This window comes from Geotrypetes seraphini, chromosome 1 (genome assembly GCF_902459505.1).
Source record: "Geotrypetes seraphini chromosome 1, aGeoSer1.1, whole genome shotgun sequence".
Lineage (NCBI taxonomy): Eukaryota > Metazoa > Chordata > Amphibia > Gymnophiona > Dermophiidae > Geotrypetes > Geotrypetes seraphini.
In genome coordinates this window covers 298768659-298788188 of record NC_047084.1, presented here as the reverse complement: position 1 = coordinate 298788188, position 19530 = coordinate 298768659, and the positions used below count along the sequence as shown (strand labels likewise).

At 45.2% G+C, this 19530-nt stretch overlaps 2 protein-coding genes across 5 annotated transcripts in view; one reads left to right on the top strand and one right to left on the bottom strand.

Annotated features, from left to right (window-relative positions):
* Positions 1–19530, top strand: part of LOC117364691 — an 85722-nt gene that overhangs the window by 25976 nt on the left and 40216 nt on the right. The window contains exon 1 of one of the 2 annotated variants that reach the window (XM_033954213.1): positions 19273–19497. The exons of the other annotated variant lie outside the window; for it this stretch is intronic. The gene's annotated coding sequence lies outside the window, so the exon portion shown is untranslated. Of the gene's footprint in view, positions 1–19272; positions 19498–19530 lie in introns of those variants that run through there. 2 annotated transcript variants of the gene reach the window in all.
* Positions 1254–19373, bottom strand: LYRM2 (LYR motif containing 2). Of its 3 annotated transcripts, none has more exons than XM_033954234.1 (3): positions 18955–19373; positions 11631–11771; positions 1254–2011 (listed from the first exon to the last, which is right to left on the bottom strand). In XM_033954234.1, the coding sequence occupies exons 1-3, from the start codon at positions 19000–19002 to the stop codon at positions 1931–1933; spliced, it is 270 nt and encodes an 89-aa protein (XP_033810125.1). In that variant the 5' UTR covers positions 19003–19373; the 3' UTR covers positions 1254–1930. The 3 variants fall into 3 exon arrangements, with proteins under 3 accessions (XP_033810125.1, XP_033810135.1, XP_033810116.1); XM_033954244.1 differs by lacking the exon at positions 18955–19373 and adding an exon at positions 18875–18932; XM_033954225.1 differs by lacking the exon at positions 18955–19373 and adding an exon at positions 18381–18837.

The window sequence follows — 19530 nt, the reverse complement described above, 5'->3', positions numbered from 1 at the left end:
TAATAGTACACAAGGAAACGCCAATCTCTGAAATTCTGAAGAATGGCTCCTGACAGGAGAGCGCCTAGAGCTCCAAATCACAAAAAAATTCAAGATGGCTGCCGCTAAGATATTCGTGCCTAAATACGCTAATAAAACATTTACATAAAGTGTAAAAATTGGGAAATTAGGATTTTTAAGGTGGGGGAAAACAGGGGAACATGCAGAAACACCCAAAAACCTCAATTTCAGACTTCCCCGGATTCACCTCACAGGCTTTAACACTGATTCACTGTGACAAGTGCTGAGCATATGCTGCAGCCTGCCTCAGCCCTTTACAGTAGTTGGAAAGTAGAAGAATCACTGCCTCAAGCTAGAAATGTTTCTTCAATGCTAATCTTTGAGCTGCCAACAAGGCATGGAGCCTGCCGATACCCCCACCCCCGCAGACTGACAGAGACGCTTAGAAAAGGGGGATGAGGCAAAAATGCAACCAGACACCCTACGAGACACCACTGAACCTCCTAAGGGTGCCCCACAGCCTATGCTCTAATCCCTAAAATTCAGTACATGAGAAATAAACACGGGGATGGCCCTGACCTCCAAAAATACTTGTGAAGGCTGGCTAACAGGTACCAAGAGAGATTAGCCTGTCAGCTGCAGACCAGAGTCTGCTTCTTCTCTACACAGTCAGAGCTGTAACCAAAGTGAAAACTCCAAGCACAGAAAACACCTAATAAAGGTGAAAAACACAGAATAAAATAATAAAAGGAGCAAGGTCCAGGATGGATCTCCAATCGTCTGAGCCTTATGTCATTATGCCATTGTATAGATCCATGGTGAGGCCCCACCTGGAATACTGTGTGCAATTCTGGAGGCTACATTACCGTAAGGATGTGCTGAGACTGGAGTCGGTCCAGAGAATGGCCACCCGGATGGTCTCGGGACTTAAGGATCTCCCGTACAAGGAACGGCTGGATAAGTTGCAGCTGTACTCACTCGAGGAACGCAGAGAGAGGGGTGACATGATCGAGACATTCAAGTATCTCACGGGCCTCATCGAGGTGGAAGAAGATATCATCTTTTTCAAGGGTCCCGCGGCAACAAGGGGGCATCTGTGGAAAATCAGGGGCGGGAAACTGCACGGGGACACCAGGAAATTCTTTTTCACTGAAAGTGTGGTTGATCGCTGGAATAGTCTTCCACTTCAGGTTATTGAGGCCAGCAGTGTGCCTGATTTTAAGGCCAAATGGGATAGACACGTGGGATCTATTCACAGAGAAAGGTAGGGGAGGGTCATTGGGGTGGGCAGACTGGATGGGCCGTGGCCCTTATCTGCCGTCTATTTCTATGTTTCTATGATAAAGTACATGGAGTATCTGCCTGAGCCCGAGTGTTCAGACAGCACTGGCTCTATGGCCCAAATATCGAGAGCAGAACAGAAACACTCCTTCCGGCTCGCCTGCACAAGGGAAAAACTGCAGGTGGCAGTACAGCTCACAGTGAAATAGGAGGGACACAGAAAAAAATTGGAGTGGATTCCTTCTTTAGATGGCTCACGGCCATGGGGAGCTAACCCACTTGTCTAGAATGACACACCCATTGCACTGGAAATAACTAGCACTTTATACAGGACATAGAGTGATGTAACCAGCATTGATCTTTAGGTGCAATTCTGGCTGCCTTGTTGGGTAGACTGGATGGACCCTACAGATCTTTATCTGCCAGTATTTACTATGTTACACCCTTAGCTATTAACATGAGCAGCTGCTCTAGAAAACTCACTGGATTCAATATACATTCAAATTTACACAAATATTGTCTCTAGATCTGTGAAGCCCGACCTTCCTCAAATCAGAACACAGGGCATTTAGCCTTATGATACTTCACAGAAATAGCAGGAAAACTAGGATAATAAGTTGACATCCAATCCTTCTCTGGTGCATGACCTCTAGGACTTGGCCAGCTGTAATGATCTCTCCAGCTCTTGCAGCTGTAGATTTCCCTGCGCGATCATCATCCGAATTACAGCCTGGAAAACATAAAGGAAAGCAGATATTACAGTCTGCTGCCACTTACACTAGGATTGGCAGTAGCAGAACTATTAATCAGAGTCCATGGCAAATAATCTCTGCAGTTGCATCCTCTTCCTCCTTTACCTTTGAAAAAAGAACTATGCCTATGACTATGCTCCAATGTAGGTGCTTTATAGCACCTAACGCCACTGTAGGTATGGCTAATGCCAGAAATGGCATTAGGCACCTTAAAGCACCTATGTAGGCTTGATTCACATCATAGGTAGGCGCTGGAAATGTAGTCCTTGAAAACCCTGGCCTATGTTTCAGGCGCCTCTCTTTGCCAGAGGTGCAATTCTCTAAATAGCACTGTTAAGTGAGTGACACATGATCGGCGGTCGCTAACAAAAGCGCCTTTTAGGGAATCCGGGCCAATATTTCAGCGTAGTGTCTACAATGACAATCTGATCTTTTTCTTGGGTGCTAAGGTGGACCCTAGCATCAGGTAAACACAGTTACTTACCGTAACTGGGGGCAAAACGGACACGCCATGGGAGGTGGATGACCGAGTAAAGGCAAGCCAGGTGGGAGCGCCGAGCCATGGAAAGAAAAAAGCAGGGCGGGCGACAAATCAGGACCTATATTGCCTCTACACAAATGCGAGGAGCCTCAGGGCCAAAATGGGAGAGTTGGAAATTATAGCCAGTCAAAAAGCCCTAGACATAATTGGAATCACAGAAACGTGGTGGGCTGATGACAATAAATGGGATGTAGTCATACCAGGGTACAAACTTTACAGGAGAGACAGGACACACAAAAAGGGTGGAGGAATAGCGCTATACATAAAGGACTCCATACCCTCAACCAAAATGGAAACAGCAGTAAGGGCGGACGGCTTGGAATCAATATGGGTTAAGCTATCAGGAGGATCTGGAGCAGACATCAAATTGGGTCTATACTATCGTCCGCCTGGCCAATCGGAAGAAATCGACCGGGACCTGGAGACTGAACTGTGGCAGGTATGCAAGAATGGAAGTGTGGTGGTGATGGGGGACTTCAACTACCCTGGGATTGACTGGAGTATCGGGCACTCAAGTTGTGTGAGAGAGACCAAATTCCTGGAAGCCACGAGGGACTGTTTCCTGGAGCAGCTGGTCACAAAACCTACACGAGGAGAAGCTACTCTTGATCTAATCTTCAGTGGACTGGGGGGACCTGCAAAGGAAGTAGCAGTATTAGACCCACTGGGGAACAGCGATCATAACATGATCCAGTGCAGACTAGAACTGGGATCATCCAGGGTGAAAAGAACCACAACAACAGCGCTCAACTTCAGAAAAGGGAATTATGATGCAATGAGGAAAATGGTGGGGAAGAAACTCAACGGCAGCACAAGGAAGATAGAGTCCGTAGAAAGCGCCTGGACCCTGCTCAAGCGTACGGTGCACGAAGCACAGAACCTGTACGTCCCCAGGTTCAGAAAAGAGTGCAAGAAAAATCGAATAAAGAACCCAGCATGGATAACGGCTGCTGTAAAAAAGGCGATCAGTGACAAGAAAGCATCGTTCAAAAAATGGAAACAGGATCAAACGCAGGCCAACCAAAAGGATCACAAGGAAAGACAGAAGGAGTGCCACCGAGTGGTTAGGAGAGCAAAGAGGGAATATGAAGAGAGACTAGCGGGAGAGGCAAAAAATTTCAAATCATTCTTCAGGTACGTAAAGGGAAAACAACCAGCGAGGGAGGAAGTGGGGCCCTTGGATGATGGGGATAGAAAGGGAGTAGTGAGGGAGGAAAAAGAAATAGCTGACAAGTTAAACGACTTCTTTACGTCGGTCTTCACGAGGGAGGACACATCCAACATTCCGGAACCAGAGGAAACATGTCCTCAGGCAGATAGACAAGCTAAAGAGCGACAAGTCACCAGGTCCAGACAGCATTCACCCAAGGGTGCTCAAGGAATTAAGGAATGAAATAGCAGAGACACTTCAGCAAATATGCAACCTATCCCTAAAAACTGGAGAGATCCCGGAGGACTGGAAAATAGCTAATGTCACGCCCATCTTCAAGAAGGGTTCAAGGGGCGACCCGGGAAACTATAGGCCGGTGAGCCTCACATCGGTCCCGGGAAAGATGATGGAGGCGCTGATTAAGGACGGCATCTGTGATCATATCGAAAAAAATGGACAGCTAAGGTCGAGCCAGCATGGGTTCTGCAAGGGTAGATCGTGCCTCACAAACTTGTTGTACTTCTTTGAGGGGGTAAATAGCCAGGTGGACAAAGGTGAACCCATAGACATAATTTACCTAGACTTCCAGAAAGCCTTCGATAAGGTACCACATGAGCGGTTGCTCAGGAAACTATGGAATCACGGGGTGCGAGGGGAGGTCCACCGATGGATTAAAAACTGGCTGGCAGACAGGAAGCAGAGGGTTGGTGTAAAGGGCCACTACTCGGACTGGCAAGGGGTCACGAGTGGGGTCCCTCAAGGGTCAGTGCTGGGACCGCTCCTGTTTAACATATTTATTGACGACCTGGAGGCGGGAACAAAATGTGAGGTCATCAAATTCGCAGATGACACCAAACTATTCAGCAAGGTTGAAACCACGGCAGATTGCGAGGATCTCCAAAGGGATCTTACGACACTGGAAGAATGGGCGAAAAAGTGGCAAATGAGCTTCAACGTGGGGAAATGCAAGGTCATGCATATAGGGAGAAGGAACCCGATGTTCACTTACAAAATGGGGGGATCAATGCTAGGGGTCAGTAAGCTGGAAAGAGACCTGGGAGTGATGGTAGACACGACATTGAAGGCGTCGGCACAGTGCGCCACAGCCTCGAGGAAAGCAAACCAAATGTTAGGTATCATTAAGAAGGGTATCTCGACCAGAACGAAGGAAGTCATCCTGCCACTGTACCGGGCTATGGTGCGCCCGCATCTGGAATACTGTGTACAGTACTGGTCACTGTACCTCAAAAAGGACATGGCAATGCTTGAGAGAGTCCAGAGAAGAGCAACTAAACTGATTAAGGGTATGGAAAACCTTACATACACTGACAGACTGAAGAAGCTGGGGCTGTTCTCCCTGGAAAAGCGGAGACTCAGAGGAGATATGATAGAGACCTTCAAGATCCTGAGGGGCATCGAAAAGGTTGACAAGGACAGATTTTTCAATTTGAAAGAAACCACAAGAACAAGGGGTCACTCGATGAAATTGAAGGGGGACAGGTTTAGAACAAACGCAAGGAAATTCTTTTTCACACAGAGGGTGGTGGACACATGGAACACCCTTCCGGAGGCCGTGATAGGAAATAGCACAGTACAGGGTTTCAAGGAAGACCTGGATAGGTTCCTGGAGGACAAAGGGATTGAGGGGTACAGATAAGAGTAGTGGAAGGTTTAGAGATAAGTGTAGAGGTAGGTATAAAATTAGTCAGGGACCGCTGCTCAGGCAATATGCCTGATGGGCCGCCGCGTGAGCGGACCGCTGGGCGGGATGGACCTCTGGTCTGCCCCGGCGGAGGCGACTACTTATGTTCTTATGTAATAGGTGTTATCCAGGGACAGCAGGCAGATATTCTCAACATGTGGGTGATGTCACCGACGGAGCCCCCTAGCGGACATTTTCGCAAGCAGACTTGCTTGAAGACCTTCAAGCTTGCGATTGTGCCCCTCCCGCCCGACCTAGGGCATGCGTCTCCTCAGCGTGGCCTCAGTTCAGATAGCTAGCAAAGAAGCCAACCACAGGGAGGTGGGTGGGTTGCGAGAATATCTGCCTGCTGTCCCTGGATAACACCTGTTACGGTAAGTAACTGTGCGTTATCCCAGGACAAGCAGGCAGCATATTCTCAACATGTGGGAGACTTCCAAGCTAACCAGAATGGGATGGAGGGAGAATTGGCAATTTCAGGAGAACAGATTTTGCAACACTGACTGGCCACAATGGCCGTCACGCCTGGAGAAAGTATCCAGACAGTAGTGCAAGGTAAATGTATGAACCGAGGACCAAGTGGCAGCTTTACAGATTTCCTCAAGTGGAGTAGAGCGGAGGAAAGCAACAGACGCCGCCATCGCTCTGACCTTGTGGCCTGTGACTCGACCTGGCAGGGAGAGACCAGCCTGAGTGTAACAGAAAGAGATACAAGCGGCCAACCAGTTAGAAATAGTCTGCTTAGAAACAGAGCAACCTAAGCGATTAGGATCGAAAGAGAGGAAGAGCTGGGGAGCAGAACGATGAGGAGCGGTGCGCTTCAAGTAGAAAGCGGGCACAGCGACTTAATTGAAATAACCAAATAAGCTGCGGTGCAAGAGGGACAACAAGATCGTGCGAAGCAAGGGAGAAGTGCTTCTGGCTCCGCGGAAAACATAGAACTGAGGCCACGCTGAGGAGACGCATGCCCTAGGTCAGGCGGGAGGGGCGCATGCGCGGGCCATTTGCAAGCTTGAAGGTCTTCAAGAAAGTCTGCTTGCGAAAATGTCCGCTAGGGGGCTCCGTCGGTGATGTCACCCACATGTTGAGAATATGCTGCCTGCTTGTCCTGGGATAAACTACGATTTGGATTATTTTTCCTGATGTGCATCACTTTGCAATTGTCCACATTAAATTTCATCTGGATACCCAGTCTTCCAATTTCCTAAGGTCTTCTTGCATTTTTTCACAGTCTGCATATGTTTGATAATTTTGAATAGTTCTGTGTCATCTGCAAATTTAATTACTTCACCTTTTTGTTCCAATTTCCAGATCAATTTATATCGGGGATCTCAAAGTCCCTCCTTGGGGGCCGCAATCCAGTCGGGTTTTCAGATTTCCCCAATGAATATGCATTGAAAGCAGTGCATGCACATAGATCTCATGCATATTCATTGGGGAAATCCTGAAAACCTGACTGGATTGCGGCCCTCAAGGAGGGACTTTGAGATCCCTGATTTATATGTTAAATAGAACCAGCCCAGTACAGAATCCTCTATTTACTATTTTCCTCCATTGAGAAAAATGGCCATTTAACCCCATCCTTTGTTTTCTGTCCAATAACCAATTCTTAACCCATGCCAGAACATTGCCTCTTATCCCATGACTTTTTATTTTTCTAAGGAGTCTCTCCTGAGGAACTATGTCAAAATCTTTCTGAAAATCTAGATACACGACATTAACCGGAGCAGCCTAGTAGTTACAGCTGCAGCCTCAGCACCCAGAGGTTGTGGGTTCAATCCCAGCACTGCTCCTTATGATCCTGGGTAAGTCATTGCCCGAGTTACCATAGTCAGGTTCTGAGATTGCCAGGACAGAGAAAAAAAAAATGTACACCACCCTGCCAGCAATCATAAACATAACACACGTTTATTCATGCCTTCAAAAAAAATGAAGCAAATTGGTAAGGCAAGACTTCCCTTGGTTGAATCCATGGCTTACATCCTTTCTTCTACCCAAACAGACCTCAAAGCTTGAAGAGCTTAGACTCTGATAGCCCTTCAGATATATATATATAATTACTCCCCATTCCCTCCCTTCCCTTCAAAGTAACTCCCTCATCCCCGCCAAAACTGATGTCCAAGAGGCAATAGGTAAGAGCAAACTCAGACTCAATGTTGAGTTTCCAACAAAGGGACTAATGGAATTGGATTTCCTAAGTGGGCTTTTATGCTATACTGTCCCCCCAAAAATAGTATGACCAGATAGGCGGCAGCAGCAGGAAGAGGTTACAGGAGAGATGGGTAGAGTTTGGAACGGTTATGGGGTTAAAAGTGTTCTTGGTTTGGTTTTCCTTTTAGCTCAGCTCCCAGCTAGGCTAGCTTTTAGGGTCTATGACCTATGTGGCTGTGCAAGGCACCATGAATGAGCGAGTACTGCTATACTGGTGTGCCACACCCATATCCTTCCAAATATCATTGGCCAGGGAAAAGAGGGGCGTGGAAGAGAGAATAATGGTGCTGGGCAGAGAATGGAGGATAAAGAAGGGGTTGTTTGGTAAAAACAGAGAGAAGAGGGATGTTGTACTGGAGTCACCACTAATAAAGGAGGGGGGCATTAAGCCAAAGCCGATAGAGCCCAAAGGACCAACATAGGGCCACACTGCCTGTGTTGCAGAACCAACCCAGGAGCGAACCTTGCTACCAGGGGAATGGTCCCAGAGCCTGCAAGAGTGTTAAAACAGGGTGGCTAGGTAGGTTCCCTATAAAAGGGTTACTCTCCCAACTAAAGACTTCAGACACAAGAGTCTGTGTCTTCTCCCAGGCAGAGCTGCCCTAGTAACACTGGGGACTTCTAAAGCAAAGAGAAGCCTCAAAATTTGGATAAAAACCCTAAAATAATAAATCAACAGCAGAGCAGATTAGAAAGGCACCTTTCAACGCACATGCATCACAGTCCAGTGAGGCAGAAGGCAGAGCTGAAACAAAAATAAAGTATAAATGATGCTTTCTACACAACTTGTGACTAGAGGTGAATAACCTACTGGTTTAAGACTCGTATGCCTTTTGCACTAGAATTTCCATTTCTGTAGAAGGCAGTAGAGAGTCAGTGCTAACTTAGCTCCCCAAACCAACCACTTATTCTGTGACTGCTAGAGCTTTAGCAGGTGAGTTGGCACACAGTGGGTTGATATGAATACATGCCTTTGGGTTTACTGATTTTCAGTCTGAGGGCAGGGAAGCACCATATATAAAAATGGCACTAGGGTCTGTGAAGCAACTGATTGCTGAACTTCCAAAGTTTGTGGTATGTAGATGGTGGAGCCACTCATAGGGCTTTCTGGATATGGAACTGCTATTATATTTTAGTCTGTAAGTTCTAGATATGAATGATGTCTGGGCCTCTAGGAATAAGGAATAGGAATATGATCCTTGACGGAAAGATGGAGATAAACATTTGAAATGTGCAATGAATCTGTTTCGGAGATATGAGGGATGGATGAACCTAGCCTGCAGAGGAGGGGCAGTGACCAAAGTAGAGTGAGAGGGAACCTAATGAGGGAAGGAATTAGGAGGCAAGGCAGGTCAGGTCAGGAGGAAGTAGAGAGCAGAGAAGTATAAAATCAAGGAGTGGAATAGGTAGTGGGGGGATATTAAGCATCCTACCCCAAAACAAAAGCCAAACAGCTTTGGGAGAAAGAGAAAAGAGAATAAAATGATGAAAGGAAGAAGATGACATTAAGATGGGGAGGAACTGAGAAAGAAGTGGAGATAGTCTTGAGAGAAAAAAAGTGTTTGCTGTGCACATGTTAGATAGGGAAGAAGGACTACTGAGGATTGGCTGGACCTTGTGAGGGAATATATTTAAGGAGAAGTGGGTTTATTCTACACACACTCCCATCACACTGACCAACAGTTCAAATCTTTCAGCATCCTAGAAGCAGCTAACATTCTGATGCCCTCTCAATTTCCCTAACTTTCTTACATCCATATGGTCATGCATATGCAGTTCATTATCCCTTTTATTTAAATTAGCAAATATTTTTGTTCTTGAGCCAAAGCAGCAAGAGCAGCATGCTTTCTAGGAACACTACCAATTCAAGCAATCACCTCATGCCCATACCTAACAGGAAGTCCAACAGGCTTCACTATGGAGTGAATTAATGTCCAGTCATACCAAAAAGGGCGAACAGAATGCTAGGAACGATTAAGAAGGGGATCATGAACAAATAGGAGAAGGTTATCATGTCGCTGTCCTGGGCCATGGTACGCACTCACCTGGAATACTGCGTCCAGCACTGGTCGCCATACATGAAGAAGGACACAGTACTACTCGAAAGGGTCCAGAAAAGAGCAACTAAAATGGTTAAGGAGCTGGAGGAGTTGCCCTACAGTGAGAGATTAGAGAAACTGGGCCTCTTCTCCCTTGAAAAGAGGAGACTGAGAGGGGACGTGATCGAAACATTCAAGATAATGAAGGGAATAGACTTAGTAGATAAAGACAGGTTGTTCACCCTCTCTAAGGTGGAGAGAACGAGAGGGCACTCTCTAAAGTTAAAAGGGGATAGATTCCGTACAAACGTAAGGAAGTTCTTCTTCACCCAGAGAGTGGTAGAAAACTGGAACGCTCTTCCGGAGGCTGTTATAGGGGAAAACAACTTCCAGGGATTCAGGACAAAGTTAGACAAGTTCCTGCTGAACCAGAACGTACGCAGGTAAGGCTAGTCTCAGTTAGGGAACTGCTCTTTGACTTAAGGGCTGCCGCGTGAGCGAACTGCTGGGCAGGATGGACCACCGGTCTAACCTAGCAGTGGCAATTCTTATGTTCTCACTCAGGGGGAGATAGTCAAGAGTGCTGGGGGAGATCGTCAAGAGTGCTGTGCAAGTAAGACTAGTTATATTCAGTCTAGCTTGCAAGTTAGTTCAGCCTCCAATGCACAAAAGGGTTTTGGTGGCTTTTACCAAACTCAGTAGCAGCCATCGAGAATCCTATGCAAATGCATTACAAGGAGCTCATTAGTATTAAAATGAACATTCTCTTATTGTTAACTTATTTGAGTGTGCAGGGATATGCTCCACAATATTTGATGGAATGTAAAATTTCATACAGTTCGCTTTCAAAGTTGCGTTCAGCTGTGCAGCATGATTTATCAATACCATCAAGAAAAGAGCTTAGGCTACAGACTGTCAGAGCTGGGGTCTTCTCCTGCTCAGGCCCAGAAGAGTGAAACAAGCTTCCATCTTATATTAAACAACAGAGGAGTTTAAGCATCTTCAAAAAATTATTGAAACGTCACTTGAAGTATATGAGCTGAACTTGCAGTTATGACAGAGTTGTTAATGCTGTGTTATTGAAAAGAAAGGCAGATTGTATAATATTACATTTTTATGTTTTTCTTTCTTTTGATTTTATGATTGTATGGAATTTTTATTTATTTTATGATGATTGTTATATAGTTAATTTTACTGTGCATGTTGCGTTGTTAAAAGCAGATTATAAACAAACAAACAAACAAACACAGCAAAGAATGTACATCTTTTAGCGTGCAAACCTTTGTGGCAGGTCGGTAGCATGAAAGTAGGAGCATTTTACTTGAATTTTAAGGTCTGTTAATTGTGGCCACGTGTATGTTTGTGTGCATGTGTGTCCTGCACCTAACAGTTGCGCCTAAAATTACCATGGAACTAAAAAAAAAAGACTCCCAAACTTACCGTTTCAAATAGGCTTCAGCTGCAGGTTTTTGTTTTTGCCCTTGCTGCTGCTAGCCTCATGTTTGGAGCTCCGGTGATCATGATTCTGCATTAACTGGGCCTACCTTTCAGCTCTTGTGCACAGGTGCTAGTTGTGTTCCTCACCCTTTTACCGCTGATGCTTAATAAAAGCAGCATTCATATAATTTGTGGAGTTTCTTCCATTTGCCCCTCAGCGCAAACTGTCTCCAAGTTTCCAGTTAAAAAACTATCCTAAAAAGTACCACTTCCCTTGCAATAAATATCAATAAATCAGCAAGTAGACAAAACAAAACAAAAAAACTATCCTAAAAAGTACCACTTTCCTTGCAATAAATATCAATAAATCAGCAAGTAGACAAAACAAAACAAAAAAACCATACAAAAAAATCTTACAGGGAATAATGTTTGGTTTCAGTTTTGCTTAATTATGGGGGGGATTCCAACCAACTGGGTTCTAGTTCTCAAACATCCTCCTTCCTCTACCATCGCTCACCTCTTCCGTTGCTCCTTTATTTCTTTTAAACTCTTCCTCAGCCCACTTTTTCACATAATGGCGGTCACCTTCATTTGGGATCTGTCGGGCAGTCCGTAAAATCTTTCTGTACAAGCCAAGAACCTGTTGTCTGTGCAGGAACTGAAAGAGGAACTGCACTTAGCACAGTGACAGCAAAAAAATGGCAGAGAATATAAGGCCCAACCAGCCTATTCAGATGAATTTCTTCCTCTAGTTCTTTAACACTCTGATTAAATGAGTATATAAGTTTTTACATATATACCAAACCTGTTCCCCATCTCTTCCTCACATCTTCCATCTTAACCTTAATCCCACAGCTATGCTTTGACATGTGATCCAGTTCTCCATTAATAAGAGGATAGAAGGAGTAAATTATACAGCTAAGTCTTTTGAACATATTTATATATTTATGAAATACTAGTCTTTAAGCCCGTTACATTAACGGGTGCTAGAATACTGTTCACCCTCTATGTTGCCCCTTCCATTCACTGCCCTCTCTTCTCTTTCCATCCAGTGTCCGCCCTCTCTCTCTCTGTCCCATATGGCCTCTCTCCATCTCCTCCTTCCTTTTGCCTTGGTCTGGCATACCTTCCTCTTTCCCTCCAAGCCATTCTCTCCCCCTCTGCTCCCTTTCCTCATTTAACTACTTCATTGGTCAGCAGCAGCATTCACAATTCATTGCTGTTGCTGGCTTCAGGTCTTTCTCTCTGGCCGGTCCTGTCTTCATGAAAACAGGAAGTAGGCAGGACCGGCCAGAGAGGAAGGCCTGAAGCCAGCAACAGCAGCGAATTGTAAACGCTGATGCTGCCTGAAGCACCCGAGGCAGACGCTTCTCTCCCCTCCCAGCCCAACCCCCGCTGACTCTGCGACCCTCCCAGCAAGATGACTTTAATATCAAACCTCCCTCCAGCGTTGGCATCCGCTGCACGTTAAACAGGCTGCTTCGGCTTTCTTCTGCAGTTGAGTCCCTCTGTTGCGTCATTGATGACGTCATCGTTGACGCGGCAGAGGGACTCAACTGCAGGAGAAAGCCCGAAGCAGCCTGTTTAACGTGCAGCGACTGCCAACTCTGGAGGGATGTTTGTACCGGTGCAGAAGTGATATGTCTCTCCCCCTCCAGTACCTGTGCAGCACTTTGCTGCGGCGCATCCTCCCATGGGGGGGGGGGGGGTTTGCACAGTGGGAGCAGGTGAGAGAGCCGATCTCCAGTTGGGGTTTTTTTTTTTAAAGTTGAAAGCCGGCGCTGCAGCTCCTCTCAATCCTGGTGCAGTTCGAGAGAGGAGCCGGTACCATTCACGGTGAGGAAGGCCGCCGCAGCTGTATAATTTTTTTATTATTATTTGAAAGTCGCCCGAGCAAGTGGTGACGTAAAACCCGCGCATGCGCAATCGTGTTTTTGCGACGGATCAGAGAACACGATTTTTTTAGTGCGCATGCGCGGCCTAGCATTTTATTATATTAGATTTAATGAATCGGGTAAGCACTAAGCACTTTAAAGAAAATGAAATAAACAAAGAGTAGCAATAGCAAGATGCACAAAGCACTTTTAAATTAACGGAGAAAGAAAGAAATTAAGTAGAAATGAGCCAGTGAGGAAATGACCACGTAAAGCTTGCCACAATGAAAGCATTTTGAGGCAGTGGAGTGGTGGGGCTGAGGCTCAAAGATTCTTGGATTAAACAGTTTATAAGAATTGCTTTAGATACTTAAGAGTATTTAAATATAAATTATAAAATTGAACCTATACTCTGAGCAGAAATTATGATTTATTATTAATCATATTCTTTTGACATGTAATCCAAGCATGTCCACAATTTTGCTACAGTGCTGTCCTCTACCATCTCCACGCCTTGTAGTTAGTTCTCTGCTTTGATTTCAACCAAATCAATGCTTAATCCAACATCCAAGTCACCTACCATCTCTTACTGAAATCCACCGCATCACCAAAATTAGTGAGCCTATCCCATGTAGCGCTACCACTTTTCCAAAAAAAATTAAGACACTTCCAGAAAATGAGTTCAATTTGCAAATGTGACCCTAGGAAGATAAGAGGATTTGAACCTCTAAATCAGGGGTGCCCACACTTTTTTTGGCTTGCGAGCTAATTTTAGAATGGCCAAGTCAAAATGATCTACCAACAATAAAATTTAAAAAAATACAAAGCACAGGCAGAGAAAATGTTAATGATCATTTTTATTTGGTTGGGTTTTTTTTTTTTCAGAAGTCAAGGCAGATGACTTTAAAATATGCAATGTCACCTCAGTAACAACTATACAAAATATACCCCCTCCCCTTTTACCAAACCTCAATAGCGGGTTTTAGCACAGGGAGCTGCGCTGAATGCCCCTCGGAACTCCTGATGCTCATAAGCTCCCTGCGCTAAAAACCACAATTGCGGTTTAATAAAAGGGGGCCATAGTGCAAAATATAGACAGCAGATATAAATTCTCAAAACGGACACATTTTGATCACTAAATTGAAAATAAAATCATTTTTCCTACCTTTTTGTCTGGTGATTTCATGAGTATCTAGTTGCACTTCTTTCTTCTGACTGTAAATCCAATATTTCTTTCTGTCCCCCCCCCCTTTTCTTTTTGCTTCTTTCTATATCTCTCTCCCCCTGCCCCTTTTTATTTCTGTCTTTCTTTCTCCCCCCTGCCCCCTCTTTATTTCTGTCTTTCTTTCTCTCTCTCCCTGTCTTTCTTTCTCTCTCCCTCTGCCCCCCCAAGCCATCGCACCGATTTCTCCACTTCCCCGATTCTTTCTCTCCCTGCACCCCAAGCCACCACTCCAATTTCTCCGAGCCAGGGCTGGCACGTACAAGCGCAGGACCCACAAGCCTTCACCTTTGACGTCAATTCTGACGAACTTGGAGAGGAAGTTCCAGGCCAGCCAGGCAGCGATTGGCTGGCCCAGAACTTCCTCTCTAACACAATTTACTAGGAATGGAAAAGTTCAGATTTGTACTCTGTTTGAGGGAAAAGGGAATGTCCAGCCTTCAAAGTAAATAGAAATGCCTTGAGATGACTGGGGGGGGGGAGGGGGGGAGATATCATATGATTGAAGTCTACAAAATCCTTAGTGGTGTAGAATGGGTAAAGGTGAATCAATTTTTTACTCCATCAAAGATTACATTCAATGAAGTTACAGGGAAACGCTTTTAAAACCAATAGAAGGAAATATTTTTTCACACAAAGAATAGTTAAACTCTGGAACTTGTTGTCAGAGGTTATAGTAAGAGCGGTTAAATAGATGGGTTTAAAACAGATTTGGACAAGTTCTTGGAGGGAAAGTCCATAGTTTTCTTTTGAGACAGATTCTCCTGGGATTGGTAGCATGGAATGTTGCTACTATTTGGGTTTTGGAATAGAGCAAATTGGGTCTAATATGGATGTTTCCAAAAGACTTGAAGAATATATAAAAAGGCCTACCACAGGCTAACTTGAATTTGTCTATTTTCAATATTAGCTGTTCCCATATAGAACAAAATAAGTTACTATATTTTTTAAACAGTAGATTTACTTGCGGTAAGAGAGAGGCGTATCATAATCGTGGATGATCAGATAATAGGACCTCTTATCATTTCCATATTATTTCAGGTTCACATCCTGACTCCAATTTTTAATCACCTAAGCCTGTCCCATCCTCCCTGCCTCACCTACTTTGTGTAAAGAACTACATCTGCAGGTGTGTGCTTCATGAGCTGTATCATCAAAATATATTGTATAATAAAAAACAAACAAACACTAATCACAAAAGTAGTAAATATAAACTCTCAAATCATAAGTGAAGAGGGAAAGCAACTCTTATCTCAAATGGTATAATCCATGAACCAGCGCTGGTTGAGAATGTACAACTCCCTTCTGACAGAAGAAACCGGCATTTTAATCTGTCCAAAGCAGATCTTCCTCAGGGGGTAATAACCAGCATTGCCCCCCTCATAAAATTCTTATTTCAAAACATTACCATTGTTATCTAAAGACATAAGAACATAAGATTTGCCACTGCTGGGTCAGACCAGTGGTCCATCGTGCCCATCAGTCCGCTCACGCAGTGGCCCTTAGGTCAAAGACCAATGCCCTATTTGAGTCTAGCCTTACTTGCGTATGTTCTGTTCCAGTAGGAACTTATCCAACCTTGTCTTGAATCCCTGAAGGGGATGCTTTCCCCTGTAACAGCCTCTGGGAGAGAATTACAGGCAAGTGCAACCATACAATGCAGTTGCTTTGAAGAACTGCTAATGAAAAAAAATCTCATTACAAGAGTGCCCACCACAACTGTATGATTTTGCTGTTAATCAGAATAACAGCAAAATCATAGTTGTGGAAGGCATTCTTGTAATGAGAGATGACTTCCTTATTCAGAAAGAGATGATTCTTTCTTATACAGTTGTGGTGAGCGTTATCATCTTATTTTCTTTTCTATGTTTTTGTTTGATTATTTTTTTATTGTCCCAGAAAAAGCCCTGAAAAACCTAAAATGGTTTATTATTATTAAAAGTTAATAAATTATGGAGTCGCCACGAACAGTCCGATTGAGAAGCAGCCAGCTAAACACACTGCTTGCAGGGCAGGATTAATTCGTCAAGGGTCCCTAGGCACACAAGTCCACTGGGCTCCCCTGCCCCGCCTTGCCCCGCCCCCTTCCACACACCTGCCCCGCCCCCATTTATTTACCCATTTTCTTATTTACTTCTTTATTTTCACTTTATTTCTTTTATTTTAAAATTCAAAACAACAAAGATTACCATACCGGTGCAGTTTTTCTTCTATGCAACCTTCAAACATCTCTGACCAAATCCCCCCTTCCTTCCTAGATGAAGAGATCTTCAGCTGGCAGGGCTTTGGGAAGCCCGCCAATTTATATTTTGCATTTGGGTAGGAGGCATGTGGCATGGCGGGAAGAAAATTTAGTGCCTGTCATTTTATTGGACTAATACATTTCTCACTTAGCTTTCAGAGGTTAAAACCTCTTTCTTCAGATCAGTAAACTATACTGCTATTATAGTATCCCTGTCCTGACCTGAGGAAAGGAGTTATGGTCTCTGATATAGTAAAAAAATATATTAAAACTAGTCCAATAAACAGTATCACCTTATTTCCATTTTCTATTATTAATAAACAATTATCAACACAGCTACAATAATACTTTATCTTAAAGCAAAAATAAATAAATAAAACAAATATAATTTTTTCTCTACCTTTGTTGTCTGGTTTCTGCTTTCCTCATCTTCTTATCATTCTCTTCCTTCCAACCATTGTCTACCCTCTCCATCCAGTGTCCGCCCTCTCCCCTCTTTCTATTTCCCTTAAATAAACTGTCTATCCTGTGCCCCTTCTCTCCTTTGTACATGATTCATCTTGGCTTCACCCTCCTCTCCATTGTTCTGTTCTGGAATCTCTATCTCCTTTCCTTCCCTCTCCCATGTCCTAGCATCTCTCTCCTCTCCTTCTCTTCTATCTCTGCCTCCCTCCCCATGGCCTGGTATCTCCTTTCTTTCCCTCCCTCCCATGATCTTGGCATCTCTCTTCCCCCAGGCCTCCTTCCCATCTGCTATTTCTTTTCTCACCTCATTCTTGTTCAGTGCCAAACAGACAGATAAAAAGGTGGGAATGGATCTTTCACCTTCAGCTGTCTTCAATTTTTCTGCCTCCTTCTCAAATCTGTTTACCTTTTCTTCTTCTCTTTCCTTCATGTGCAGTACATCTCCCCTCTTCCTTGCTCCCTCTCTCTCCTCCCCCTCTAAATGCAGACTTTCTCCCTTCCTTCCATGTGCATTTTCCCTCTCCCTGTCCTCCTATCCAAATGCAGAATTTCCCCCTTCTCCCCATTTCTCGCTCTCTTTACCCCACCTAGCATCTTCCCCATTTCTCCTCCACCCTCTCTCCAACACCCAATTTTGGGTAGCCAGAAATCCAAGTTGGTGGGCATAAGAACCCCACTCCACAGGCAATCTAGTCTCTTCCTCTCCCACCTGGGTGATCTGGTCTCTCAACTCCTCTGTTGTCACGGTGACCGTGTACCTTTTAGGATTTGTATCTTCATGGGCAGCAACCAGCATGACCAATACAGTGTTTCTGACAATCTATATGCAGACAGGAAGTTGTGCCTGATGGAAAGCTGTGGGGCTGGTTCCAACAGTATTAGTCATGCTGCTGGTGAAGATCTGAACTTTAAAAAAATATGCAGGAGGGAGAGGTTTTTTGAGTTTTTAGCTAGCAGGGCCTGGGGATCCCGTCCAGCTAGATCAGAGATGTTTGGCTGCTGGGTGGCCCTGGGCCACTAGGTCTATGTCGTTTCCTGCCCTGAGGGAACTGCTCCTGTTTCCCTGCCCTCCTTTGCTTCTGTCTCTCTCCCTGACCCTCTTGCTCCTGTTTCTCTTTCTGCCCTCCCTTACTCCTGTCTATCTAGTTTCCCTTCCCCAAGCTCCTTTCCTCACCTCATTGCTATCTCTGCTAGCCAGTATTAATTATAAGCAAAGCTGCGCAGGATTGCAGCTCTCTGCCTGCCGGCTGTTTCCTCTGGCCGGTCCTGTTAACTCTGCCTTGGCCGCTTTCGCTGTCCTCTGCCATGGCTGCTTTCTATGCCCCCCCACCTCCTCTGCTGCACAGAACCACAGCTGCTTGCTCCAGGCTGACCCTGTCTCTTATTAAAAATCTCCCCTCCAAATCACAACAGTAAACTAAAGTTTCAAGGCACATAGACAGTGGGCCATTTACAGGCGCGTACAGTGTCACGCAAGGCTCCGCGAGACGCTTTGTAGGCTTGTGCCCTCCTTTCTCGGACTCGCGCGAGGTCAACGGCAAAGTTGGGATTGGACAAGAGAAGATTCTGCTTTGCCTTTGAGGTCACCCACACCCACCGCGGCAAAGGAAGTTGTGGCGGCAGGGTAGCTAGCTCCATTCCAGTTGGAGGCAACTTGTTACTTCCGTCTTTGAAGACAAGCTATAGGCTGGGGGGGGGGGGGGGCATCGCTGTTGCCTCATCTGTTTGCCCTCCATCAACGGGCCCCCCTGACAGTTTTGGGCCCTAGGCATGTGCCTACTGGGCCTATTCGTTAATCCGGCCCTGAGACTGCTTGTGCCCATTCATGAAACCTATTTTCCTGTTGGACACGTGATATAGCTGTACACATCCCCCCCTCCCAAGGAGCAAGAAATCTGTATGATCCAGAGGGTGAGGGGCAAAAAGAAATAGCAGCAAAACACCTCCTTGAATGTTACCTTTAGCGAAAAAATGTGATCAAAGAGAATCCCACACATCAGTGTTTGTTACCTTTTGTGCACCTCATACTTTTTTGTACCTGTTTCAGGTTAAGTACCGTCGGAGGTAGCCTTGAAGTTGTTGCCATGCTACAGGCACTGGAGCCGCTCTAGACACATTTCTTCTCCCTATGCTAATGAGAATGTGTGGTTTCGCAGCACTGCTGCCTGGGAGGACCCGATTGCCACTTTCAAATTTAAAGGGCCACAGCAGCAGTGCAGTGTGCATTCGCCGCACATACATTAGCTTTTTTTTCTGAGTTTTACAGACGTACGCAGTCAAGTGATATGTACCATTTTTTTTTTTTTAAATGTAATTTTGTTTAAAGCGCAAATAAGCCCATTGATTGTATTTGGGTTTTAAGGAGGAACTCTCGCATTTCCGTGCAGAAGGCTCAGTGGCGAGGAAGGGAGGGGCGTCCGCCCTGAGCACCGGCGCCTCTCCACCTCCTCCCGCACGCGCCTTCTCTCTACCTGACTGCTCTAGAATTGCAAAGAGCAGGTCGCACCTGATCGGAAGTGATGTCAGATGGAGAGGCCGGGCAGCAGGTTAGAAATGCTGCTGGCACAGTGAAATTAAAGAGGTATGGGGGAAGGGAAGGGGCGCGCGCCTCCTC